We start from the raw sequence: 25,625 nt of genomic DNA on the forward strand, positions 1-25,625 counted from the left end.
CTCAGTGAAACCTTCTGGTCCCAGGCCTTTCTTTGTCCAGAGCTACTTAATTGCTAATTCAATCTTACTTGTTATAGGTCTGTTGTGATTATCTATTTCTTCTTGAGCCAGTGTTGATAGTTTGTGTCTGTTTTGGAATTTTTTTCCCATTCGATATAGATTATCTAATTGATTAGCATATATTTGTTCCTAGTATCCCCATATGACCCTTTTTTATTTCTATATGGTTGCGATGGTCCCTTGCTATCATTCCTGATTTCAGTAGTTTGAAGTTTTCTTCTTTTTCTTGGGCAGTAAATTGTTACACTTGATATCTCACAGGTCTCTGAGGCTCTATTGTTTCTTCTCTGTTCTTTTTTCTTTCTGTCTCTCAGAGTGGATTATTTCAGTTGCCCTGTCTTCAAGTTTGCTCCTCTATCTTCTGTCGGCTCAGGTTCTGCTGGTGAACCCCTCTAGTGACTGTTTCATGATTTCTATCCTTTTTTTTGAAATTCTCTATTGGGTAATGTATTGTTTTTATACTTTAATTCTTTTTTTAAAAAGTTATATATATAGGGTCGGGCGTGGTGGCTCACGCCTGTAATCCCAGCACTTTGGGAGGCTGAGGCGGGTGGATCATGAAGTTGGGAGATCGAGACCATCCTGGCCAACATGGTGAAACCCCATCTCTACTAAAAATACAAAAATTAGCTGGGCGTGGTGGCAGGTGCCTGTAATCCCAGCTACCTGGGAGGCTGAGGCAGAAGAATCTCTTGAACCCAGGAAGTGGAGGTTGCAGTGAGCTGAGACTGCGCCACTGCACTCCAGCCTGGTGACAGAGTGAGACTTCTGTCTCAAAAAAAAAAAATATATATATATATAAAATATATATATATATTATTTTTATATATATAAAATATATATATTTGTATTTTTTGCTGGGGATAGAGATGGGGTTTCGCCATATTGCTCAGGCTGGTCTCAAACTCCTAGGCTCAAGCAATCTGCCCACCTCAGCCTCCCAAAGTGTTGAGATGACAGGCGTGAGTCACTGTGCTGGCATTATACTTCAGTTCTTTAGACATGGTTTCTTAGTCCTTTGAGCATGTTTTCTGTAGGTGATGTAAAATCTGTTTCTGGTAAGTCCAGTCCTCAGAGAACGTGTATATTAAACTGCCTTTCCCTTCATGTATAGGCTGTCTCTATTTTCCTATTTCTTTGCTTGTCTCAGAATTTTTTGTTGTTGTTGAGAATTGGACATTTAAAATATATGGCAACTCTGGAAATCAGATTACCCCACCTCCCTTAAGTTTATAGTTTTTGTCATATGTCCTTGCTCTCTATTTGTGACTGTATCAGTCTGCTAGGGATGCTGTAACAAAGTATCACATACTGGGAGGCTTAAATGACAGAGATGTATAGTCTCAAAGTTCTGGAAGCCAGAAGTCCAAAATGAAAGTGTCAGAAGGCTAAGAGAAGGCCTTTCTCCGTGGGTGGAGGATAGCGATCTTCATGTGTATGCCTTTCTCTCTGTGTGCATGTTGGTCTCCACATTCTCCATTTGTTAGAGAGACACCTGTCTCACTGGATTAGGCCCCACCCTAATGACCTCATTGTAACGTGATGACCTCTGTAAAGACCTTGTCTCCAAATACTGTTGCATTCTGAGGAACTTCAACATGTAAATTTGGTGGTGACAGTTTGCCTCATAATAGTGACTTTCCTAGATTGATTTTGTGAAGTGTGTATTCTTTGTGATTTGTGGCCACTGAATACACTGGCCCTTTAGCTGAGTGGTCTCCTGATGCTTGGACAGGGATTTTCTTTTGTTTTTTTTTTGTTTTTTTTTTTTTTGAGACAGTCTCGCTCTGTCGCCCAGGCTGGAGTGCGGTGGCGTGATCTCCACTCACTGCAAGCTCCACCTCCCGGGTTCACGCCATTCTCCTGCCTCAGCCTCCCGAGTAGCTGGGACTACAGGCGTCCGCCACTGCGCCTGGCTAATTTTTGTATTTTTTTAGTAGAGACGGGGTTTCACCGTGTTAGCCAGGATGGTCTCGATCTCCTGACCTCGTGATCCGCCCGTCTCGGCCTCCCAAAGTGCTGGGATTACAGACGTGAGCCACCGCGCCCGGCCTGGACAGGGATTTTCTTAAATTCCCTGAGCCAGTAAGTCTCCCGGCCTGTGCTGAGGTCTGTGGGTCTGTGGGGCTCACCTGGTGTGCTCCGGTGGCTGCTAACTGTCTTAGCCTTTGTCTGCCACCTGCACAGAGCCTCCAGGTCAATCAGCTGGGAGGTTTTCCTGGGCCTGCATGCAGCCATCTCCAGACATACGCTAGAGCCTTTCAGAGGCCCAAGGACATATCCAACTTTTCCTTCTCGGGTTCTTGGCCAGCCTCTTGTTTGCCCAACTAGTGCCCCAGCCTCTGGCAGCTGCAGGGTGAAACAGTTGCTACTGACTCCTTTTGACAAATGCTCTGAGGAACTGGGCTGTTTTCACTGAGTGAGGTCAAATAAAGACAAGTCCTGCCATGAGGCTTTTCCAGAGAGTGGCCAGGTAGACCCAACAGTGACAGTTCTCTGGGCCTGGGGCCTTGAGGACCCATTCTGCATTGAGTGGCTACCACAGAGCTGGGGAGAAGGGCTGGGAATGGGGCGAGTTAAGATGCCAGCAACTTCTTGTTCTTAGCAAGACTCATTGTCTTTCTTGAATCAACACTCCTCGGATTGTTGAAAGCCTTTCTTTAGTTTCCAGGGTTCTGAAAGAATTGATTCTGACTATTTTTGCTAGTGTTCTTGTTGCTTTGATGGAGGAGAGCAGATTTTGAAGATCCTTATTCAGCCATTCTAGAACTACTTTATGGTTTTGTAAAGTTTTGTCATCTTTGTGTACTGGGGCTGTTGTAAAATATGGTTAAGTGTCCATGGTAGTACTAACTTGCTCTTAAGTTTCTCGAACTCCTGGCTTCAAGCAGTCCTCCTGCTTCAGCCTCCCAGGGTGATGGGATTACAGGCGTGAGCCACCACACCCAGCCTCTTGCTCTCAAGTTTCTACATTTTTTCTGTGCTTTATGTAACTGCTTCATCGTGGACAGGCAGACAGATCACAGGCCGCACTTGGATCAAGCACAGTCTCCAAGTACTAGCTGCTCCAGGAAGAGTCACATTTGTACCTTTTTTTTTTGAGATGGAGTCTCGCTCTGTCGCCAGGCTGGAGTGCAGTGGTTCGATCTCCGCTCACTGTAACCTCCACCTCCCAGGTTCAAGCGATTCTCCTGCCTCGGCCTCCTGAGTAGCTGGGACTACAGGCGCATGCCACCATGCCCAGCTAATTTTTGCATTTTTAGTAGAGACAGGATTTCACCATGTTGGCCAGGATAGTCTGTATCGCTTGACCTCGTGATCCATCCACCTTGGCCTCCCAAAGTGCTGGGATCACAGGTGTGAGCCACTGCGCCTGGCCACATTTGACTTTTATTTCTGAGTGATCCAACTGTGGGAAAGATGGCTCCCAGGGAGGCTTCCAAGGCCCTCTGGGGAAGCGCTTGCGTAGACCCCTGCCCACCAAGACTCTTAGCATGGGTTGTTGCAGATGATGGTGCCTGAGTTGTATGGGTCTCACGCCACCTTCCTGTTTGAGTAAAAGCCCTGCCTTTTCTTTGCTATGGGGTGGTGGAAATGTCCATGAACCACTATGGGTTCTGGCGCCAGAAGAGGGCCCAGCTGGGAGTCAGGTTCTCAGCCTCCGTTCTGGGGCTCTTCTGTGAAGTGGAGAAGCTTTTCAGAAACTATATTGCAAAGTAGTATGAGAAAGAATAGGTTTCCCCAGGTGGAGAAGGACATGGGGGTGGGGCATGTGGTGGCTTCCGCTGTAGACTCGCCTGCCTGGGGCTTTTTCTACACCCTCCTCCGGGCCTCCCACACTACAGTCTGTCTGGAGCTAGCGTCAGATCTCCCCAGGTAAGGAGTTCAGTTCTGTGGGACTGCCACCACTTCCTGTGCCAGCTGCAAATGGGGACCCCGCCACCCAGCACAGGACCCCTCCTCATGCTTGGAAATTTGCTAGGACTCAGGGAACTCAGGAAGAACATTTTACTTACGAAACTTATTTTTCATGAAGGGCTGAGAGTTCCTCCCCTCTAATGACACATTTGATCTCTCTAGGGAACCCACCCTGAGCCATCTCAGCATAAGCACTGTGGTGGGGTCGTTTTGAATCACAGACAAACTTAGCCTCAGGAAATCCTCAGGGTTTTAAGAGCTCTGTTCTGGGAACCTGAGAGAAGACCATGTATTTTTATGATGCCATGCCTTGGTTTAGGGTGCCTTTTGTATGTGTCCCTCCTGAGAAGCTCTTTGACCCTCTGATTTGTATATATGTCATCTGTCATGTCCCCATTTTAAAATCTGTCAGAGGGGAAAGTAGCTTTTCCCTCAGTGGTAGGGCGCGGGTTTAGACAGGGTTGGCTGTCTCCTGTTCCTGGAAGTTCCTATTTGCTGGTCCTCCTGAGCGAGGCTCTCAGGTTGTGCTCCTGCCCCCTGCCCCTCCCAGCTGCCTGTGCAGAGTTGCCAACACCTGTCCTTGGACTGTCCCCTGGACAGCCTGGGGCGTGGGGTGGCATCCCCTCCTCGTGTGGACTCCGGAGGTGGGGCAGACGTGGCAGGAGGGTGGGTTGATGCCTGTGAGGTGTGGTGGCCACGTATGTGTGCTACTTGATTAAAAAGAGAAAAAGGAACAGAACTGGCATCATTTCCTTTTCATAAAGCTTGTGGTGATCTCTTCTTGGTATTTTGTTGCTAGCTGTGGGTTGGTGTTTCGTGGCTATTAAATTTAGGTATTAGTGACCAAATGTTTTTTTTTTCAACTTATTTTAAAATTTACATAGAGTTAAATTCACTTTTTCGTGCAATACTATGAGTTTTGACAAATGCAGTCATGTAACCAACACTGCAATCAAGATGCGGAACATTTCTGTACACTCCCACATGCTCCTTTGTTGGCCAAACTCTGCCACCTGTATCCTCTGGTGGGCACTGAACTTCCCCTGTAGTTTTGCCAGATCCTGAATGTCCTCTCAGTGGAATCACATGGTAGGTAGCCTTTGAACCTGGCCTGTGGCTTGGTGTGGTATGATGCATCCGTCATGTGGTCATTTGTACTTCTGAGTGCTGGCCACCAGGTGGCTGTGCCCCTCAGTGCATCTCTCCATTCTCCCTTGAGGGACACTGGCAGGTTTCTGGGTTTTGGTGATGGGCAGTAAGGCTGCTGTAAGGCTGTCCAGGTCTGCGTGTGATGGACAGATTCGTTTCCTTCAGGTAAACCCCTGGGTTGGGGTTGCTGGGCCATGCGGCAGGTGCACGCTTACGTTAGCATTGCCCTCACACCTTTCTCAGTCACTAGGTGACCGTGGAAGTGTGTCTGTTTCGGGGTTCTCTACTGTCTCTTGAGCTGTGTGTCCTTTCACTGATGCCACACTTTGCTGATGACTTGAAGTCTTGGAATCAGATAGTGGGAATCCTCCGAGTTTGTTATTCTTTCTCAAAAAATTGTTTTGGCTATTCTAGGTCCTTTGCTGTTCCATGTAGACTTCAGAAACAGTATGTCAGTTTCCATAAAAAGTTCTGGGCTGGGTGCGGTGGCTCACACCTGTAATCCCAGCACTTTGGGAGGCTGAGGTGGGTGGATTACCTGAGGTTAGGAGTTCGAGACCAGCCTGGCCAACATGGTGAAACCCCATCTCTACTTAAATATAAAAATTAGCCGGGTGTGGTGGCGGGCACCTGTAATCCCAGCTACTCAGGAGGCTGAGGCAGGAGAATCACTTGAACCCAGGAGGCGGAAGGTGAAGTTACAGTGAGCCAAAATTGTGCCATTGCACTCCAGCCTGGGCAACAAGAGCGAAACTCCATCTTAAAAAAAAAAAAAAGCCTGCATTTTGATTGGAATTGATCCTGTAGATCAATCTGGGGAGAATGGACATCCTAACAATATTGAATTTTCCAAATCATAAACATAGTTCATCTGTCCATTTATTTAGGTCTTCTTTGATATCTTTCATGGGTGGTCGGCAGTTTTGATCACATAGATTTCATCACATCTGTGTATATTCTACTAGATTTATAGTTAAATATTTTATGTGTGGCACTGTGGTGAATAGTACCTTAGTTCTGATTGATTGTTTATTGCTAGCATACAGAGCTAGAATTTGTTTTATTTATACTGACTTATTCTAGTAGTTTTTCTGTAGATTCCGTATCCAATTTTCTTCTTTTATTTGTCAATATAGTTAATTATGTTGATTTTTTAAAAATGTGTTCCTGGAATAAGTCCTACTTGGGCATGGTATATATTCCTTTTCGTGTGTTAATGGCTTTAATTTGCTAGTTCCCCACTGCATCTGTATTCTGGATGTTAATGTCATGGTACGGTTAGTGTCGTCAAGTGAAGGGGAAATAGCCCTCCTCCTGAGTTTTTCAGAAGGGCAAGAGAGATGTAGAATTGGTATCATTTCTTCCTTAAAATTTGGGCCTGTAGTTTTCCTAGTGGGAAAGTTTTAAACTACTACTGTATGAACTACTAACTATAACTACGACTACTCTGAACTACTGTTGAGTTTCTTGAACAGGTGTAGGGCTGTTGAGGCTACTGAGATAGTTGTGTCTTGCCAGGCATTGGTCCATTTCATCTAGATAGTGGAATGGAGAGGTGTCAGGCGTCTGTGGTGCTCCCGCATGGTCCTTTGGCATCTCCCAGGCACTGATTGCTTAGGTTTCTCCTGTGCTGTTTGTCAGAAGCAACAGGGATTTGTCTGCAGGTCACTTCTGCCGTCCATCTGCCCTCACGAGCTGGAGCCTCCACCTGTCCCTGGCGGGTTAACCCTCAGTAGCACATATGGCTTCAGGCAGCTTGGTGCCGGGCATCCTGGCTTAGGTCTTTTGCCAGAAACTTCTGAGCATGCTCTCTAGCTTCCACGGCCACGGCTTCTCTAGGGCCAGTCCCGAAGCCACGGGGTATGTGGGTCCTTGTGGGCCGAGAGCACTAGACGTTGCTAATTGGTTGGCTGGTTGACAAGCCCTTGAGGTTCCAGGGCCTGATGTCTTGGTGAGTGACCTTCCCTGGAAAAAGACCCACGTTGATTTGTGCACTTGAGAGGAGCAGTGTCTTCTGGAGACCTATTTGAAGACCGTAGCCAAGCCGTACTGTGAGGATTTTTCGCTTGCCAACCTCAGTGCTAGTGCCTTCCTCTTCCATGCAGTTGCAGCGAGTTGGCCTTCTTGCTGCTTACTGGAGTGGTAAGGGCAGAGGAGCTGCCCGCTGCCCTGTCTGTAGGGCCAGCGTCCCTGTGGAGTGGGCTTGCCACACTGTGGGGCCTGCACGGCGAGGTGTGTGAATCATTTGATTCTAGGCTTCCTCGCTGCCCATGGGCCAGGCAGGCTCCAGGTCCCTGCAGACCTCTCCAGAACAGGGCCGGTGGGGGAAGCTCTGTGAGGGTGTGGCTGATGGGTAATCTCCAGTACTTCAGCATGTGGTCTTTTTTGGAAAGAGGATGATTACAGATAGAATTAGTTGGGTTAACATGAGATCACACTGAAGCAGAGTGGTAGTGTGATCAAGTGTGTCTGGTTTCTCTAAGAAGAGGGAGGAGGGGCAGGGCTAGTAGACCACATGAAAATCGGAGCAATGCTGCCATAGCTGAGGGGTGTCGGGGCCATCAGGAGCTGGCAGAGGCTCCCTGGAGGCTTCTGAAAGAGGATGGCCCTGCTGAGGCCTTAATTTCAGACTTCAGAATGGTGAGAGAATAAACCTCTTGTTCTAAGCCACTGAGTTTGTGGTATGTTGTCACAGCAGCTCCACCAGGGAGGTTGTCCATGCTCCAGAGTGGGCTGGATGGCGTCTTCCTTTCACCCAGGAGGGGCTCTCAGCTTCAGCCAAAGGCCTAGTTGGGGAAGGCACAGCAGGCGCTGCCTCTACACCTCAGCTCAGTGCAGCTTCCCTATGCCTCAACTGTGCAGAATCTCCCCATCCCCTCGAGTGTAACTTAGGGAACTTGTTTACCTGTATGCCTCTCTTGCCCTTCCTGTGTGTCTTCTTGGGTTGGCTGCAGAGCCAGGGTGATGGCACTGTTGGAAGCTGCGCTGGGCTGGGCCACCTGGGGCTGGGCTCTGTGTGGCTGTGTGGGGCTTTGGCCTTTGGGGAGCTGGGCCTTTTAAGGCCAGCTTTTGGGTCTGGCTGACTTTCCCTCTCCTGTAGTCTCAGTTGTGACAATAGTAAAGCGTCTCTTCAAAAGTGCTTTATCTTTATAGAGTTCTGAGAAAGGTGCCTTGTCCATCAGAATCAGATCCAGATGAGGTGGGCCTGGCCAGCCAGCCATGTGCCTGGGGCTCTCTTGGGATGCCAGACTCTGTCCCACAGTGCTCAGGGCGGAAGGGTGCTGTGGGCTCTGGAGATGGGCAAGTGGATGGTGAGGTACAGAGCGTGTCCCATATCCGGTGGGTTCCTTGCAGAGTTGAGGGTATGATGTGCTAGGCGAGCTCACAAGAACAGATATTAAGCATCTGGGGAAAGCCAACCCCAGGCCCAGCCGTGAAGAGGCAGGCGGGCCTGGTGGGGACTCATGAGCCTCTGCTTTGTGTTGTAGTATTTTAACCACATCAGCATCGAGGACTCGCGGGTCTACGAGCTGACCAGCAAGGCTGGACTGTTGTCTCCATATCAGATCCTCCACGAGTGCCTTAAAAGGTAGGGTAGGGGGGTGCCTCCCCTCCTGAGTCAGGTCAGGGGAGCTCCTCTCTGGAGTCTCATATTCTCGTGGCTGTTTGTCCTAAGGCAGAGGCATGGCCAGGTTTCCCTGGTACACAGCAACTCCTTGGCCCTGGCCACCAGTCAGTCCCGCAGGCCTGAATAGGGCGTGTGGAGAATTCCCCCCTCTGGCTAAGACGCAGTCGGGGGAGAGGCTTGGTCATTTCCTAAGGGCTTCCCAGAGCAGGCCTCCTCAGAGGCAGCTGGCTGCTCTGCTCAGGGGACACCACCTGTTGTCTGTTTTCTCTTAAAGAAACCATGGGATGGGTGACACGTCTATCAAGTTTGAAGTGGTTCCTGGGAAAAACCAGAAGAGTGAATACGTCATGGCGTGTGGCAAGCACACAGTGCGCGGGTGGTGTAAGGACTCCTTCCCTGCTGCCTGGTGGCTGCCGGGCAGGCGGCCCCTGGTGTGGCCCTGTGCCTCTGTGGCTTGGTCTCAGCTGCTGCCCTGGCATTGTCCCTGAGCCCAGCTGTGTGTGCTGGCCACCACACATTCAGCCTAAGGCAGACTTGCGGCCGTCCTGCCTGTACTTTCTCTGTCTTCTCCCTTTCCCCCGCTGCCATCCCTGTCTCTGTCCAGCCCTTGTCCCTGTGGCAGGAGGAAAGGTTCTCCTTCTCAGATAGCTGGCAGAATCCTGCTGCTCCCTGTTTCTGGAGGTGTGGGTCTTGGCGGGAGGGAGGCTCTCAGCTGTGTGGCTTTGAGTGGTGGTGCCCTTAGCTCCTGGACTCTGAGGGCTACTCTCAAGGTGGCAGCTGTGTACTGTGAGACTCAGGTGCCCAGAGCAGTGGCAGAGTGCTGCCTGTTCCTATAGAATGTGCCCTTGCTGGCGTTCGGGGTGTGGGTCAGGAGGGCTGGGGGCAGCAGGGGGCCCCGTGAGCACTGGGTGTTTGTGACACCCTTTCTCCGTGCTTGCTCTTTCTCTGTGTAGGTAAGAATAAGAGAGTTGGAAAGCAGTTAGCCTCACAGAAGATCCTTCAGCTGCTGCACCCACATGTCAAGAACTGGGGTTCTTTACTGCGCATGTACGGCCGTGAGAGCAGCAAGATGGTCAAGCAGGTAACTGGCCCTCAGCAGGTCCCAGGGCAGCCTGTGCTGCCACCCTGGAGCGTGTTCCTGAGGCTCTGTGCTCAGAGGGTTGCTCACATCTGCCTCTCTCCTGGGCCACTTGTGTGGCTTTGTGGGCAGTGGGTGGGTCGTCCTAGCCACATCTCCCATCCCGGCCTGCTGGGAATGGTCAGTGAAATGTGGGTGATTGAGAACGCAGCCTGGGCCCAGCTATGTGGCTTGTAGGGAGATGGCTGAAGTGCAAGGCAGGGCCGGGCAGGAGATGCTGAAGGTGCGCCTGGCTCTGGGGTATGCAAAGGCTCAGGAGCCAGGGCCAGCCCTCCCTGCTTGAAAGAGAGTGTCAGGGTAGCTCTCCCTGGTACCAGTGCTCACTCCTGAGGGGTGGAGGGTAACATGGGGAGGTGAGTGTTCATGTTCCTCATTTTCCCCAAATGATTACAGAAACTCTCTGGGTTCTGGTCAGTGGAAGGGGAAGTAGGTATGGAGGGGTTGGGGCTGCAGGTGGGGCGGCCCCAGGACTGTGTGGTGGGTGGGCCCTATGCCAGAGCCAGCTGCCAAGAGCAGGGCCTGCCTTTAGGTCCCTGAGACTATGGCCTCGGCACTGTCCCTGAAGAGGCCCTTACTCTGGACATGATAAGGGAGGGTGAGGGGGCCCACACGGGCCACCAGGGCGTGTTGAGGAACTTGAGGAGAGACATTGTTGGGAAGCAAATTGAAATGTAGGTAGCGCTTGCTTCTGCCTTTGCTGTGCTTGGTCCTTGGCTCCGACGGAGGGAGAGAAGGCAAGCCCCACTCTGGCCCGGGGGTGGGAAACTTCCCTAAGCAGGAGGGGGAGAAGTCCCAGCCTGGCACAGCCACAGCTGGGAGGAGCTCTGGCATCCCGAAGAACCACAGCAGCCTTGGGGCTGGCCTAAGACTTGAAGGGGCTGAGGCCAGTCTGATGTTCCTCTGCAGTCATGATATTTGCAGAGAGCTCAGTGCCTGGGACTGATGGGCTGGGCTGCAGCATGCTGTTCTTAACTGGCTGCGGCCGCGCTCTGGTTTCTCTCCTTGATGAGGGCTCTGGGCACCACGAGCACCTCACCTCCCTGCTCTGCCCATGGCAGGAGGCCGCATAAGTGGCCTCGTGTGGGCAGAAAGGCCTGGCAGCCGTGGACTGCCCCTCACTCTCGCTGCTGTCAGTGGGCCTGGCATCACTGAGGCGGGTAGTCAGCATGCAGTTATGTGGCCACAGCTCCTGGCTGTTTGGTGTCTGCCAGGCCCTGGACGCGCCTGCCTTCAGGGTTGCAGGCACACAGCTGCTGGGCAGTGGGCAGGCCATGGAGCTACAGCCTGCAGTCCTGAGCGTGAGGTGCTGTACTTCCCAGGAGACGTCGGACAAGAGTGTGATTGAGCTGCAGCAGTATGCCAAGAAGAACAAGCCCAACCTGCACATCCTCAGCAAGCTCCAGGAGGAGATGAAGAGGCTGGCTGAGGAGAGGGTGAGTGCCACCCTAGCGGGAGAGCTGCTGGGCCACGGCCATTCCTGTGGCAGCTGTGGAGGGACAGCAGGCGCCCCCAGGACCCGTGTCTGAGCTTGACACCTTGGAAATGCTTGGAGCCTCCTTCCAAAATCAGATACAGGCTTTTCTTTGAGCTTCAACATGTGTGATACTTTTATAAATCACTTCAGTTTTGGTTCTGTTGTTAGAGAGCTGGCAGGCCAGCCTGGTGGTGGACCATGAAGGTCACAGCCTTGGTGGGCCACCTGGGTCCCATGTGCACCCTGGGTGTTTGGAGGTAGGTCAGTGCGCCTGCCAGGGTTGAATCTGTAGGGCTTGGTCCTGATGAAGCCCCTAAAGCCACCTTGGGAACCCCACTCAAAGAGGGGTCTGTCCTCAGGCATCGTCTGCGTGGCCACGGCGTGACGCACCCGCCTGGGCCTTCTGGGTGGGAGTTAAGTGTGGCAGTTCCCTGGCCTGGGTGAGAGCCCCAGGAGGTATCTGCCGCCGCCCAGGCCAGCAGGTCCCTCGCTGCTCCCTGGGGTGGGGCTTGGCCTCCTGGAGCCAGTGGGACTTCCTGGTTTGCCCCTAGTCGGAAGAGGGGCTGTGGGGCTCAAGGGCAGCAGGTGCAGGACACAGTGCTCCTGGCTGGGCCTGGGGTAAGCAAAAGCTGGGCAAGGGAGAAACACCCAGTGGGGAAGCCTGGCCTGCCACTGTAACTACACCCAAAATTCTTCACTTCTTGGTACATGTCCTGATTGCCAGGTAGGCTGCGCATGTTGTGCTCTGATGGCAGTCCAGGGGGCCTCTGCAGTCTCAGGCTGGCCTGCCTCAGGCCTTCCCTGCTTCTTCTAGCCTTCCCTGCCCTTGGGCTCCAGGGCCTCCTGGCATGGTCTGCTGGGCTCTCCCTCCACCTTGTGCCCTCCCGAGCTTCTGCCGAGCCCCCCTCATTGGCACCCCTGACCTTTGTTGTTCTTTCAGGAGGAGACTCGAAAGAAGCCCAAGATGTCCATTGTGGCGTCCGCCCAGCCTGGCGGTGAGCCCCTGTGCACCGTGGACGTGTGAGGGAGGTGGCACAGGCCAGGGCGCGGGGGCCGCCAGCAGCACTTCTGAGGAGACCAGCAGTCATGCATCGTGCACCACAGTGTCAGGCCTCCAACCCAAGCTCCTTCCCTGTGGCCAACCTGTGGGCCTGGCCTGAGGGTGGAGGCTCTGGTGTACAGGGACAGTCACGGCCACACAGCACACATGTGGAGCAGCGGCTCCCCCTGGAAAGCTCCAGGCCTGAATGGATGGACTCAGCGACTGCACCAGTGGCAGCTGGTGACTGTGGACAGTGGTGGACCTTGCTTCTGTGCACCTGCTGCAGGCTCTTTTTATGAAGGCTTTCATGAATTTTAGTATGTAATATGCACTGACGACACATGATGCTTAGATGACAGATGAGAGGGGATGGCTGAGTCCTGCGGCTGGCCCGTGATGCCAGGTGGCCCATGTGCCCAGGATGCCTGCAGGGCTGCTGCAGGGACCTGGTTAGGAGGTGCACATGGTGCCCTGCCCTCACCTGCCTTCTGTGTTTCCCCTTCTTTGAAAAGGTAGAACAGAAAAGAGTATTTTAAACCTTTTTGGCTTAAAATAAGCAGAATTTTAGTATCAGAACTACCTTTCTGGGATTGGAGGCAAACCATCAAGGTGGTCCCTCTTCAGTCTGGACATGATGCCAGCAAGGATGATGTCCCGCCACCTCCTGGAGTTGCCCTGGCCTCCTAGGGCCCCTTTTTCTGATGAAGTCTTAACACCCTAAAAGCGCCTCTCTGGACACTGAGGCCCTCCCTGCCTTTCCTGGCCTCCGGCAACAGTTTTTTACAAAGATTTTTTGCAGTCGAGTCCATATGTCCACCCATTGATTTTTAAAGCTTTTGTGATATCTTCGCATTTTGAAAGAGACTTTTACAGTGAGAGTAGAAGGTAGATTTGGAATCATGCATTTTAGCAAGTGGACCTGTTTAAACAGGAAGCAAGGGCCTTCAGTGTAGCCCATTCTTCATCCAGAGATGTTGACTGACAGCGGCTTCTCTGGATGTCCAAGGCAGCTGCCCGGTGCCCAGCTTGCTTCTCGACTGGTGGCCCTGTGTGTGGGTGTGGGATGGAAATGTGTTCCTGCCTGAGTCTGAGGCACCAGGGTGTCCTCAAAGGCACCTATGCAGGGTGCCGTGTGCTTGTGGTGCACCATCTGAAGCAAGAGTCCAGCATTCTGCTGTGTCTGTCCTCCACCACACCCCCCACAGGTGGTACTGATGGCGTTTTTTTTTTTTTTTGTCAGGAGAACAATGTTGGCCCATGGGCCGCCCACATATCCCTCCCTCACCACCTGTGTGACCAAGGTTGGCTTCTGTTGACCTTTAAAAAGGAAACCCTCAACTCAAGTTGCTGTAATTAGATACTTGCTTCTGTCTTGCCTCCTGTCTGCAGCTGTGAATAGTCATTTGACTGTGACTGTTGCCCTTAGCCAGCCAGATGCGCCTGTGAACCAAAGCTTCGTGCACATGTGTTCCCCTAAAGGTTGGGGAGCCTCGCTGTGTCTTGCTGTTCCCAGGCACCACCACCACAGCAGGTGCTGCCATACTCTCGTGGTCTCCGTGCCCCCACACCCCCACCCCCACCCGTATGCCAAGTGTGGGTGTGAATTGTGCACACAGCCACAGCCATGCTTCAAGGCTAGGGCAGGGGAGCCTATGCTGATGCCATCCAGGGCACTGGGCTATGCCTGGAAGGTGAGCCTCAATTGTCTGAACGCATAAAGCAAACTGTCCAGAAGGGAATGGCTAATGTCTTTATTCTGAGTGTGAGAGGCTGGCACCCTGTGGACCCTTGACCGGGCAGATCCCCTCCTGGAGCCTCTGCAGGCTGCACCCTGCCTTTGTAACAGCTGAACAGCACCACAGGATGGCCCCTTCCTTGGTTGTGAGGGCAAGGCTGGCCACGGAGGGGCCAACTCTCTGCCCAGAGTTCTCTACCCCCGCACCCAGCTGGTGCAATTCCCAGACTTATCTCTGCCTCCTCAAGTTTAAGTATCAAATCCAACATTCTGTTTAAAAGTAAGCTCTATGCCCTGACTCCCCTAGCTGTGCAGAGGGGCTTGCAGAGCTGCCCAGGCTGTCTGACCCTTTCCCTGGCACCCAGGCCCTGTGTTCAACCCCTGGCTCTCATCACAGAAACACCCCTCATTGAGCAGTTTTTTATTCTGGCCCTCATAGCCTTGGCTAGTCCACAAAGACCTCGCGGGTGGGGAACAGGCTGCAGGAGCCCATCTGCCTTCCTGGTCAGGCCCCCTGGCCCCCAGCAGCAGGCCAATCCTGGTGGGGCGCAGGGTTCTGTGCCCTTTGGCTGCCTACCTCTGAATATCCTGGCCAGCAAGCCATGCCTTTGCCGCCCCTGGGGCCCTGGGAGCCCTTCAGCTCCTGTCCCCGTGATGGGTCCTGGACCTAGGATAAGGGGAAGGCCCCAGTTTCTTGGGTATCATCTGGGGGTCCTGGTGTGGGTTGAGCTGGAGGGCTGTGGGGCCCCAAGACCCCTGTGCCATTGGGGTGCTCCACCCTCTCGAACAAGATGAGCATCTCACAGTGCGGGGTCTGTGGGAACAGGTCCACTGCCACGGCCTTGACTGGCCGGAAGGGGGTGCCCTTCACCCGGTTAGATGGGGCTCTGCAGAGGCTGTGGGGGGAAAAGGCAGGCGCCAAGGTCAGCCGATGGGCTAGTCACGGGCTCCTGTGGGAGCTGGGGGCTTGGTGCCAGGCCTGGCCCCCGTCCAGGCCCCTGCTGACACTCACTCCACAAAGTTGCCCATGGCTGCCCGGGGGTTGCATGAGACGTACAGCAGTCGCCTGATGTTCTCGGCTCTGCGGATGGCCAGGATCACCTTGGAATCTGAGGAGGCAAATACCAGCTGGGTCCCCACAGCCAGAGAGTCCACAACCTGGTGAGTCACCCCATGTGTCCTCGTTCCCATGCCACCACGTCAAGCAAAAGCCACTCACGCAAGCCGGCACGGGGTGGGTCCAGTATGGCCACAAGGTGCTGGGAGGCCAGTCTGCTCACCAGGGCGGGCACCAGGTCCTCGGCCCTCCCACAGTGGAACTCCACATTACTCAACTCTGAAGAGATGGCACGGCGGCCTGTCAGAGGGCCGCATGCCCTCCCAGCAGGGCCAGCCCCAGGGAACCCCTAGCCAAAGAGCTTGTTCGCTTGCTCTACCTGTTGGGTAGCCCTCAAGCCCTGGCCGTGGCTGACGCTTGCAGCAGGGGTGGCGGCTGCCCCTGTCCCACCCCCACCCTCGGCCTTGCCACTCACCATTGTCCTGGGCGTTTACCCGGGCGTCCTCCACGGCCTCTGGGCATAGCTCGACCCCAATGACTCTCTTCACCTTCTGAAACAGGAAAGTGTGGTGTCGCCCCACCCAGGGCTACCTCAGGGAGGGGAGTGCATGGGGCCGAGGGCAGCAAAGAGGAGCTGGGCCTGGGGCATGATGGAGTCAGTTGCAGTGCCTTCGAGCTGGGGTCAGTGGGGGTCTTGCGGGTGGGAAGAGAGTGCCCTCAGCAGGGCGGGAGGGCTCACCCGGGCCAGGGCCAGGCCAATGGTGCCGGTGCCACAACACACGTCCAGCACCGTGCTCCCTGCATCCAGCTGGGCCCAGTCCTGAATGACCGTGTAGAGCACCTCAGCTGCGGGTGTGTTCACCTGGGGGCAGGCAGTGCCCAGCATGTCAGTGGCTCCTCTCCTGTGGTGCCACTGGCGCCCTCTGAGGCCCACATTCCTGGTCCCTCAATCCTGCTGGGACCTCTGGCGCCCACTCCCCTACCTTGGTGCCCAACCCCATCCCTGACCCCATCTTGGATCAGCCTTGCTGATGCCCTCACCCAGCCCCCAGCTTTAAAAGTCAAGCCTGTGCTGAGCACAGCCTCCTCCTTGCCCCGCTTGGTTGAGGGCTCACGAGGCCCCACAGGCCAGTAGAGTGTACTTTCCCTGCCCCAGCAAGGGGGCTTTGCCTCCCATAACTCACACCAGGGTCCCTGGATTCACCCAACTGCAGCTCCCACCCCTACACCTGGCCCTCCAGGAGGTCCTACTGGGCCTGTCTCCAAAAACAGGGCTGCTCCAGGTCCCCACAGCCTTCCTGCAGCAGTGAGCGGACAGTGAAACAGTGTTTCCCAGTCCAGAAGCCACCATGGCCTCCCTCCTGCCAAGCCCAGAGCAGCACCCTGTGGTAGTGCACTGAGGGCCACTCCTCATCCTCCCTGTGACAAGGGCCACTACCATGTATACCTCTAGATTGTCACAAGTCAAATCAGTGATGACCAACCTCTTTCCTACTTCACCTCCCCTGTGGCTTCCCTGCCTGGATGCTCCCCCAAATCTTCCCACCTGAGCCCACTGTTCCCATCACGTCCTGATGGTGCGCCAGGCCTTCCTCAACATGTCCCCATGCCCACCAGGGACTCAGGGCTACCTGGAAGAAGGCGTGCGGAGAGATCCGGAAGGTCAGCCCTAGCAGGTCCTCATGGATGCACCGGTCCCCAGCCACGTGCTCCAGGGGCAGGCCCTCCTGGCTGGGAGTCTTTCTGTGGGCGGAGGTGCAGGTCCTTCAGTGTCACAGTCCCTGCAGGGACCCACCCCGCCCCACTCGGGCTCCTCACCGCTGTCCCTCCTCCACGAAGTAGAGGCAGGTCACTCCACTGGCCCTGCCTGGCCCTGCTGTGAAGTGCTGTGCTAGGGAGGCTTTCAGCTCTGCCAGCTCCTCCGGGCTCAGTTTCTGGAATAAGTGGTGAAAAGGTCCCATCAGGCTGTGCCGAGGCCCACCCAGGCCAGGCATCCTCCCTCGGCAGGGCCCCCGTTGAGACCTGGGGGTGGAAGTAGGCAATGGCCATGGCCTGGCGGCGGCGGCTGGTGCGCACAGTCAGCTGCTTCCAGTGGCCTGTGTATGTTTCTGGGTCGTATGCCGAGTATGGAGTTGACCTGTGGGGATCACGAGCTGGCCTGAGTGCCCGGGACTGGGGAAGCAGCTCCCCTGCTCTCTCCTCTGGCCACACCTTCCTTCAACTGGCTGAAATGGCAGGCACTCCAGAATTCCCTGGGTGGGATCCCCACCCTCTGCTCCCACACCACACAGGACTTCCCAGGAGCCCCGTCACAGGTCCTCACCGGATGAACTCCTGAAAGGCCTTCACCACCTGCTTGGTGGCTTCGGGGATGTGCACGGTGTCAAACGGGGCCGCCACAGCACACGTCCCGCCCTTGTACTTGCCGAGCCGACAGCCCACGGTGTTATCCTCCCCATCCACCCCGACGCCAACCAGAAACTCACACTTATTACGATACTCAGTCTGCAGGAAGAGACAGCTGCACCTTACCCTGGTTGCCCAGCACTTGTGCCTGGAAACCCTGATTTCCCCACAGGGGCTGGCAGTCAAACAAGAGGAATAGCTGATAGCTATGTGATAAGTTACCAGAGAAAACAAAAAGATCAACAGGAAGGGTGAGCAAAAGCAAAGTTTTCAAATCCCGGGATAGGGGTTTGTGGCCACCGAAGTCTAGCCTGACCTGCTGGGGTGATGGCCTGACCCCCTCCAGTGGGCAGCAGGCCTTGTTGTGCTTGTGCCTCTGCTCGAGCAGCCAGGGCAGCAAGGCACGGTTGGTGCTCCCGATTTCCCTGTAAGAGGAGCAGATCTGTGGTTGGACTCCACCTACTGTCCCCCACCCATGCTAGGCCACTCCCCAATGTCCAGGCTCCCAATTCCTCCTTTCGGACCTCATTGTGCCCCCTGTAACATGGGTGTCCCACTCGCTAGCTCCCAAAGGGGCCGCCAGATCCTGTGCTGGGCCTCCCGACTGGTGCACAGGCAGGCTGAGGAAGCACAGGGCCGGGCAGAGCCCCAGCCAGGAGGGGTGTCTTGCGCCCTCACTCACTTGGCGAGTTTCTGCAGCACCTGCTCGCACTCCAGCTGCTTCCGCTCAAGCTGCTCAGCATAGGGCACTGTCCATAGAGGGGTCACCACGTCGGCCACTCGTGTTGCCGGTGGCTCACTCTCACCTTCCTGTCGCCTCCTCCTGGCCATGGGGTCGGCCTTGGGTCGGGCCAGGCGCACACTGAGTGGGCGGCCTTTCCAGAGGGCACCATGCAAAACGCGCAGGGCCTTGTCCCTCTCTGCAGCGCTGCGGAATGTCACAAAGGCGCAGGGTGGTTGCCCAAAGAGTTTGGTTTTGTGGGGCTGCAGGCCAAAGCGGCCCAGGAAGCGCCGGACGTCGCTGAAGCTGGCGTGGCGAGGCACGTTCTGCAGCTCCAGTTTGAAGATCTCAGAGGTAAACAAGTCATCCCTGATGTAGCTGTAGAGCCCAGGTTGAGGCCCCGGCCCTGTAGCTGCTCCAGCGCCCTCTTTCTCCACCTCCTCCAGGGCTGCCGGGTCTGCAGGGAGCACCGAGGCTGTAGGGCAGCTCGGGGCACTGCTGCTCTCCTGGCCACAGCTCTCCATGGGCTTCGGGCCCTGTGTGGGGACAGATGGGGTGCTACGGTGAGGACTAGGCCCTGGGGCCTGGCTCCCCTATGGCACACTCAAACCTCCGTCGGTGCGCTCTGCACTCAACCCTGCCCCTCCCCTCCCCCATTCTACCCTCCCGACCCCATTCCCGTCTCCTTTCCTCCCCCATCGCACCCTCCTCGTCCCCACCTATTCTCTGGCAGGTTTCCTGCCCCACTCCGCCTCCTCCCACCCCATCCCCGTCTCTACCCAGCGTCTCCCCGCACTCTACCTCGTTGTCGAGGTTCTCACTCATCGCTCAGGCGGTACTCCGCCTAGACCAGGGGTGCCACGGGGGCCGCCTGGTCACCTCGTCCTGGGCCTGTCACAAGGGAAGTGCTCAGAGGGGAAGTGCTCAGAGAGCCAGTGCAACGCCGCGAGGTCGCCGCCAGCCCCGGCTTCGACCCAGATGGGGCGGTACTCGAACCTGCGGTGCTCAGGTCCTGGTCTCAGGCTTGGGGCTGCACCGCCCGCCCGCCAGGGGCCCGCGCCGGCCGCACGCTTCGCCAGCCACTCTTAGTCCGCCAGCGCGTGCCGCGGAGGCCGAGCGTCTCTATGATCCTGACTTCCGGCAACATCATAGCCACGCGCCGGTTCCAACCACTTTAGCCAGCTCTTGGGGCGCGCGTGGCCGGGACGGAAGTGCGCGCAGGGGTCGCCGGGAATGCGCGCTCCTCTGGCTGACGGGCGGGCCGGGCATGCGCCACGGGCGTTTTGGCGGGAAGCGCGGGGCGGGCCGGACAATGAGAGTGTCCGCCGCCTGAGCCAATAAAGCTGTACTGGTTTTGAATCGCGGCGCGTTTCCCGCCGCTGGGGTCAGGGGTCGAGGTTCGGGTCGCGGGGCGGAGGGAAGAGCGGGCGGGCGGGCGGCGCCGGCGCCAGACGCGGAGGGAAGGAGCTACGAGTAGCCGCCCAGAGGCCGCGGAGCCAGCGACGACCGACCCAGCCGAGCCGCCGCCGCCGCCGCGCCCCCATGGCGGCCGCCAAGGTGCGGCCGGGCCCAAGCGGGGACAGGGTGGGCGGGCGGGGCCGGTGGGACCGGGGCCGTTATCAGCGGCCACGTGGGCGGCCCGCGCAGCAGCCACCAACCCCCGCCGGCCTGCAGGTTCGGCCGTCTGCTGGGCCTCGGTGGCGCGGGGTCGGGACGCGTGGGGTTTGGGGGCTCGAGGCCTGCGGAGTTGGGGCCTCTGGGGGTGCAGGCTCTGCAGAGGCCTGGGGGCTGCAGGGCGCCCGCGTGACCTTGGGGTGGGTTGGGGGCGGCCGTCGCCACGCGGGGCGGCCCTAGCCTCCGGGAACTGGTGCGGGCGGCGGGTTTCCTCCGGCTCGGCCCACTTGGGGCTTCCCACTAGTACGGTGCATTTATTCCTTCCGTCGCCCACGCAGCACTTCATTCATTCGGTTCTCACGTCTGGAACCGGCTCTGGCCTCTGTGGCAGAAGCTCGCGTTCCATCGTGGGGCACAGGTCCTGGACGCGCCGACCCAGGCAGCGGCTTTGTTGGCTGAGGTGTATGGTTGAGTGCGGGCCGCTGCAGAGCCGCAGTGCTGTGGGAAACACAGAAGAGCAGCGAAAAGCTTATGTTTTCTTTTCCAGTTTGAGTCTAGTGGTGAAGTCTTGGGTCTCTTATGGACTTCTGGGTGACCAAGGCACGTGTTCTGGAAGACTCGAACCTAAAATATGATTATTGGTGCTCTCTTATCCTCTAAATTGGGTCAGGATTTCATGACTTTCACCGGTACAATTTATCTAGTTACTAACTTAATTTCTTGAACTGTGAAAAAATTGCTGGCAGAGCTATGAATCCAATGTAAATACTACCAGTCCTGTAGCGACTTTTTTCATTCTAGTAAGCAAGAGCACAACTATTTCCTAATTAGTAAAAGCTGAAATAGTTACATTTTGCTTTAAAGTAACATTTCAAAATCTATTTCGACCCATCATTGTGTCCTTTGATCTTCACACAGCAGGTATCGTCTGCATTTTATGGATGAGGAAGAAACTGATGCTCAAAGAGATGAGGCAGTTACTCCCAGGCCACTCTGCAAGTGCTGGCGGAGTTGTAGGGCCCCCCATCAGTCTGTGCACAGATCTGACTGATGTCTGTGAATCTGGGGGAGGGGCCCCAAACTCGGGTGTCTCGCTGTAGGCTCATGCACTGAGTATATGGAGCTGGGCGTAAATGCAAACCTTCCCTAGCGTGGAAGAGAGGGCCTGATTTCTTGCTTTGGGGTGGAGCCCATCCTTGTAGCTGAAGTCCCTTCACTGTCGGGGGGCTGACCACTGCAGGCACTGGTTGGGCTCTGGCTATGAGCCAGATCCATAGGCCAGCAGTGTAACCTCTTTGTATTTCCTCAGGACACTCATGAGGACCATGATACTTCCACTGAGAATACAGACGAATCCAACCATGACCCTCAGTTTGAGCCAATAGTTTCTCTTCCTGAGCAAGAAATTAAAACGCTGGAAGAAGATGAAGAGGAACTTTTTAAAATGTAAGTAAGCTGATGTCCCAGAAATAGGACCCTTTAAGGTTGAAGTTACAGCTTTTTTGGGTGTTAAGGTCTTGGCCTGACTTTTAATCAGACTGAGGTTCTTTAAAGAAAGGGCCTAAAGTTGCTTGGTGACTAATCCCATGTGGAAATTTAACCCATTGCTTTTATGAATCTTCACCAGGTGCCCTTGCTGCCCTGCAGCCAGTTGCATGAAGGGCATCCCATTATTGCTGCTCTGTTCACTGACATGGCGGCCCCACTGCTGTTTCTTGCCACTGGCTTCTGAGGATCCAGGGAGTCCCTTTGGTTGAGCAGGGGATTTTAACTTTTTGCAGCAGAGTTCTTTGGCATTGTGAAGCTTATAAATCCCCCACGCGGTGTTTTTGTTGTTGTTGTTGTTGTTGTTGTTTGAGATGGAGCCTCGCTCTATTGCCCAGGCTGGAGTGCGGTGGCGTGATCTCAGCTCACTGCAAGCTCCGCCTCCCCGGTTCACGCCATTCTCCTGCCTCAGCCTCCCAAGTAGCTGGGACTCCACACCTGGCTAATTTTTTGTATTTTTATTAGAGACGGGGTTTCATCTTGTGAGCCAGGATGGTCTCGATCTCCTGACCTTTTGATCTGCCCGCCCCAGCCTCCCAAAGTGCTGGGATTACAGGCGTGAGCCACCTCGCCTGGCCCACCCTTAATACACAACGTAATAGTGCGATTACACGTGAAAATAGGTGATGGTTTAGTTATCAAAAACACCTGAAAAGATTCTGTACGTGTGCTTCTTGACACTTTCAGTTAAGAGCTATTTGCAGTGGTGGATACCAGCCTTGTGTCTTGTGAGAGCGTCACAGCACTGCAGAGACCGGCCTGTCACCTACACTCAGGATTGCAACAAACATCATGTTTAGTTACACACTGTAGTGAAATGAGATTGTAGTTTTTCCCTGTTCAAGTTCACGGAACCCCCCACCCTTGAAGTAGCTTTAAGAGTACAGGTTAAGGTTTGGTTGCTCTGGGGTGGGAGAGGGAACCAGAGAGAGTCATTCCTACTGTGAGTTTCTTCTCCAAGGAAAGGGGCCAGGAGGGATACCTGGGAAAGGAGAGCTGTGTGTCACCCTTTGGTCACAGAGGGTGATGGACATCTCCCTGAAGCCACTGGGTGGCCATGTCTCCACTCTGCTGATGCATTGCTGCAGCCCGTTTGGGAGTAGCTCCTTGCTGGGGTGAAGTGCTTGCCTCTATCCTCTCACTGCCCATGTCGGGTGGGAGGTGCTCCTGGTGGCCTGGGCCCAGGCTCTCCCTGAGGGAGGTGAGGCCAGCAGGGGTCTTTGCGGTAAAGCCTCAGGGGCGTCCTGTTGGGGAACTTTGTGAGACAGTCTCTTGCCAGAATCATGTTGGGGCAGAGAGTGGAGTCATCTGAGAGAGGCAGGTGGAGCTGTGCCCAGAAGGAGGGCGCCAGCCTGAGCCCTGAGTGCATTGCTAGGTTCTGGGTGCCCTGGTCCCCAGCAGGAGGGGCTGTTCCTGGGCAGGAGGGCTGGGTGTTGGCCAGGACCTGTTGCCTGATTAGAGGCCTCGGCCTTTTCTGTGGGTCATCTGACCTCAGGTGACCTGCCTGCCTCGGCCTCCCAAAATGCTGGGATTACAGGCGTGAGCCACCGCATCCGTCGTCTAATTCTCTTGGTTCTGGAACTGGAATTCAAGATGACCTGGAGTTTGTTGGGCTGCTGCGCTTTCTGGTGGTGTGACGGAGGTCCTTGGCCCGCACCTGATCCATGCTGTCCCTGCAGATCTCTGGGGCTGGGGTGCTCTTGCACAGTGACCATGGGATGCCCAGCCCACCCAGGGGGCTTCTTTCCCTACATTGGGCCATTTTTCTCTCTTTTTTTTTTTTTTTTTTGAAATGGATTCTTGCTCTGTTGCCCAGGCTGGAGTATGGTGATATGATCTTAGCTCACTGCAACCTCCGCCTCCCAGGTTCAAGCAATTCTCCTGCCTTAGCCTCCTGAATATTTGGGGCTACAGGTGCCCGCCACCCCGCCCAGCTAATTTTTTGTATTTTTAGTAGAGATGGGGTTTCACCGAGTTAGTCAGGATGGTCTCAATCTCCTGACTTCATGATTGGCCTGCCTCGGCCTCCCAAAGTGATGGGATTACAGGCATGAGCCACCAAGCCTGGCCTCTTTTTTTTTTTGAGATGGAGTTTCGCTCTTGTTGCCCAGGCTGGAGTGCAATGGTGCGATCTCAGCTCACTGCAACCTTGGCCTCCCAGTTCAAGGGATTCTCCTCTCTCAGCCTCCTCAGTAGCTGGGATTATTGGCACGTCCCAGCATGCCTGGCTAATTTTGTAGTTTTGGTAGAGATGGGGTTTCTCCATGTTGGTCAGGCTGGTTTCAAACTCCTAACCTCAGGTGATCCCCCCACTTCGGCCTCCCAAAGTGCTGGGATTACAGGCGTGAGCCACCATGCCCGGCTTTTTTTTTTTTTTTTTTTTAAATAGAGTCTCACTCTCACCCAGGCTAGAGAGCAGCAGTGGGATCATGGCTCACTGCAGCCTTGAACTCCTGGGCTCAAGGGATCCTCCTGCCTCTGCCTCTTGAGTAGCTGAGACTATGGGTGTTAACCATCATATCCAGCTAATTTTTTATCTTTTTGTAGAGATGGTTTCTTGCTGTTTTGCCCGAGCTGGTCTTCACTGGGGGAAATATTGTGACTGTAGGTGCAGTGGGGCGATCTCCGCTCACTGCACCCTCTGCTTCCTGGGCTCAAGTGATTGTCATGCCTCAGCCTCCTGAGTAGCTGGGATTACAGGTACCACGCCCAGCTGATTTTTGTATTTTTAGTAGAGACAGGGTTTCACCATGTTGGCCAGGCTAGTTTTGAACTCCTGACCTCAGATGACCCACCTGCCCCGGCCTCCCAAAATGTTGGGATTACAAGTGAGCCACCTTGCCTGGTCATCTTAATTCTTTTGGTTGTGGAACTGGAATTCAAGATGACCTGGAGTTTGTTGGGCTGCTGCACTTTCTGGTGGTGTCGTGACAGGCAGTTCTTGGAGCCTGAAGAAGGGCTGGGGCGTTTGTGGAGGCATCGGGTCCTGCAGTGCAGAGTTGTCCTGTGTCCTCCCGAGCAGGCCCTGCATGTGGGCTGCAGGTCTGCACTCTTACCTCACGGCTTTTCTTGCAGGCGGGCAAAACTGTTCCGATTTGCCTCAGAGAACGATCTCCCAGAATGGAAGGAGCGAGGCACTGGTGACGTCAAGCTCCTGAAGCACAAGGAGAAAGGGGCCATCCGCCTTCTCATGCGGAGGGACAAGACCCTGAAGATCTGTGCCAACCACTACAGTAGGTGGCCTTGGGCGGGCGTTCATGCTGGGCCCAACAGTCCTCAGCAGCTCAGCCTGGGACCTTCGGGAAGATTCTTTCAGGGCTGACTGGGAAGTGGGGAGCGTGTTATTACATGGAGTGCAAGTTTGTGGTGTGTTTGTTGAATTTAAAACCAGAAATACGTTTTTCAGACGTGCCTCTGAACTCAGAGCAGGCCCGCAGCGAAGCTTAGAGCACACGGGGGTGTGGAGTCAGCCAGACGGGCCCTGATGGGAGGACGCAGCGCCCAGGCTGGGCTCGGGACGAGGAGTGAGTGCTGCAGGGCAAGGGGGCGCTGTGTGTGTGTGTGTGTGTGTGTGTGTGTGGTGTCGGGGGGGGGGGGGGTGGTGTCTGGGGGGTTGATGGGGAGTACATATGTGGTATCTGGGGGGCTTTGGTGTCTACTGGCGGTGGTGTCTGGGGTGTGTGGTTGGGGGTGTGTAGTTGGGGGTCTGGTGTCTGGGGCTGTGGTTGGGTGTGGTGTTTGGGGGTGTGTATGTGGTATCTGGGGGGTGTGTTGTCTGGGGGTGTGGTTGGGTGTGGTGTTTGGGGGTGTATAGTTGGGGTTCTGGGGGGGTGTGTTGTCTGGGGGTGTGGTGTTTGGGGGTGTGGTGTTTTGTGGGTGGGTGTGTGTGGTGTCGGGGTGTGTATGTGGTGTCCGGGGGGGGCTATGTGGTGTCTGAAAGTGTGGTGTCATGGCATGTGTGGTGTCTGGGGGGTTGTGGTGTCTTGGGGTGTGTGTGTGGTGTCTGGAGGGCATCTGGGGGCGGTGTTTGGTGTCTGGGACGGGGCAGTGTGTGGTGTCTGGAGGGGTGTGTGTGTGATATCTGGGGGGGTATGTAGGGGGCATCTGGAGGGCAGTGTTTGGTGTCTGGGGGGGTTTG

The 25,625-nt window shown here is 55.1% G+C and overlaps 3 protein-coding genes across 8 annotated transcripts in view; 2 read left to right on the forward strand and 1 right to left on the reverse strand.

Moving 5' to 3' along the window:
• The window catches only part of DGCR8 (DGCR8, microprocessor complex subunit), a 31,915-nt gene extending 17,767 nt beyond the window's left edge, over nucleotides 1-14,148 (forward strand). For both annotated transcript variants that reach the window (XM_025398252.1, XM_025398253.1), the window contains 5 exons: nucleotides 8,616-8,716; nucleotides 9,030-9,136; nucleotides 9,709-9,836; nucleotides 11,213-11,326; nucleotides 12,308-14,148. In XM_025398252.1, the coding sequence (XP_025254037.1) occupies nucleotides 8,616-8,716; nucleotides 9,030-9,136; nucleotides 9,709-9,836; nucleotides 11,213-11,326; nucleotides 12,308-12,391 (534 nt within the window). In that variant the 3' untranslated portion in view covers nucleotides 12,392-14,148. The remainder of the gene's footprint in view (nucleotides 1-8,615; nucleotides 8,717-9,029; nucleotides 9,137-9,708; nucleotides 9,837-11,212; nucleotides 11,327-12,307) is intronic.
• TRMT2A (tRNA methyltransferase 2 homolog A) lies at nucleotides 14,137-19,613 on the reverse strand. Of its 2 annotated transcripts, XM_025398255.1 has the most exons (13): nucleotides 19,325-19,613; nucleotides 19,130-19,219; nucleotides 18,290-18,864; nucleotides 17,924-18,032; nucleotides 17,525-17,706; nucleotides 17,224-17,338; nucleotides 17,020-17,135; nucleotides 16,833-16,944; nucleotides 15,941-16,063; nucleotides 15,677-15,752; nucleotides 15,364-15,480; nucleotides 15,157-15,253; nucleotides 14,137-15,040 (listed from the first exon to the last, which is right to left on the reverse strand). In XM_025398255.1, exons 2-13 carry the CDS (start codon nucleotides 19,151-19,153, stop codon nucleotides 14,812-14,814), a joined length of 1,875 nt encoding a protein of 624 aa, XP_025254040.1. In that variant the 5' UTR covers nucleotides 19,154-19,219; nucleotides 19,325-19,613; the 3' UTR covers nucleotides 14,137-14,811. The 2 variants fall into 2 exon arrangements, with proteins under 2 accessions (XP_025254040.1, XP_025254039.1); XM_025398254.1 differs by having other exon boundaries at nucleotides 14,141-15,040; nucleotides 15,677-15,788; nucleotides 15,929-16,063; nucleotides 19,130-19,520.
• Nucleotides 19,614-19,622: 9 nt separating this feature from the next.
• The window catches only part of RANBP1 (RAN binding protein 1), a 10,760-nt gene continuing 4,757 nt past the window's right edge, over nucleotides 19,623-25,625 (forward strand). For 2 of the 4 annotated variants that reach the window (XM_025398259.1, XM_025398260.1), the window contains exons 1-3: nucleotides 19,645-19,885; nucleotides 21,252-21,388; nucleotides 24,563-24,720. In XM_025398259.1, coding sequence (XP_025254044.1) covers nucleotides 19,871-19,885; nucleotides 21,252-21,388; nucleotides 24,563-24,720 — 310 coding nt within the window. In that variant the 5' untranslated portion in view covers nucleotides 19,645-19,870. Of the gene's footprint in view, nucleotides 19,886-20,181; nucleotides 20,543-21,251; nucleotides 21,389-24,562; nucleotides 24,721-25,625 lie in introns of those variants that run through there. The other 2 variants (XM_025398257.1, XM_025398258.1) reach the window with 2 other exon arrangements.

Source organism: Theropithecus gelada, chromosome 10, assembly GCF_003255815.1.
Source record: "Theropithecus gelada isolate Dixy chromosome 10, Tgel_1.0, whole genome shotgun sequence".
In the NCBI taxonomy this organism is placed as follows: Eukaryota; Metazoa; Chordata; class Mammalia; order Primates; family Cercopithecidae; genus Theropithecus; species Theropithecus gelada.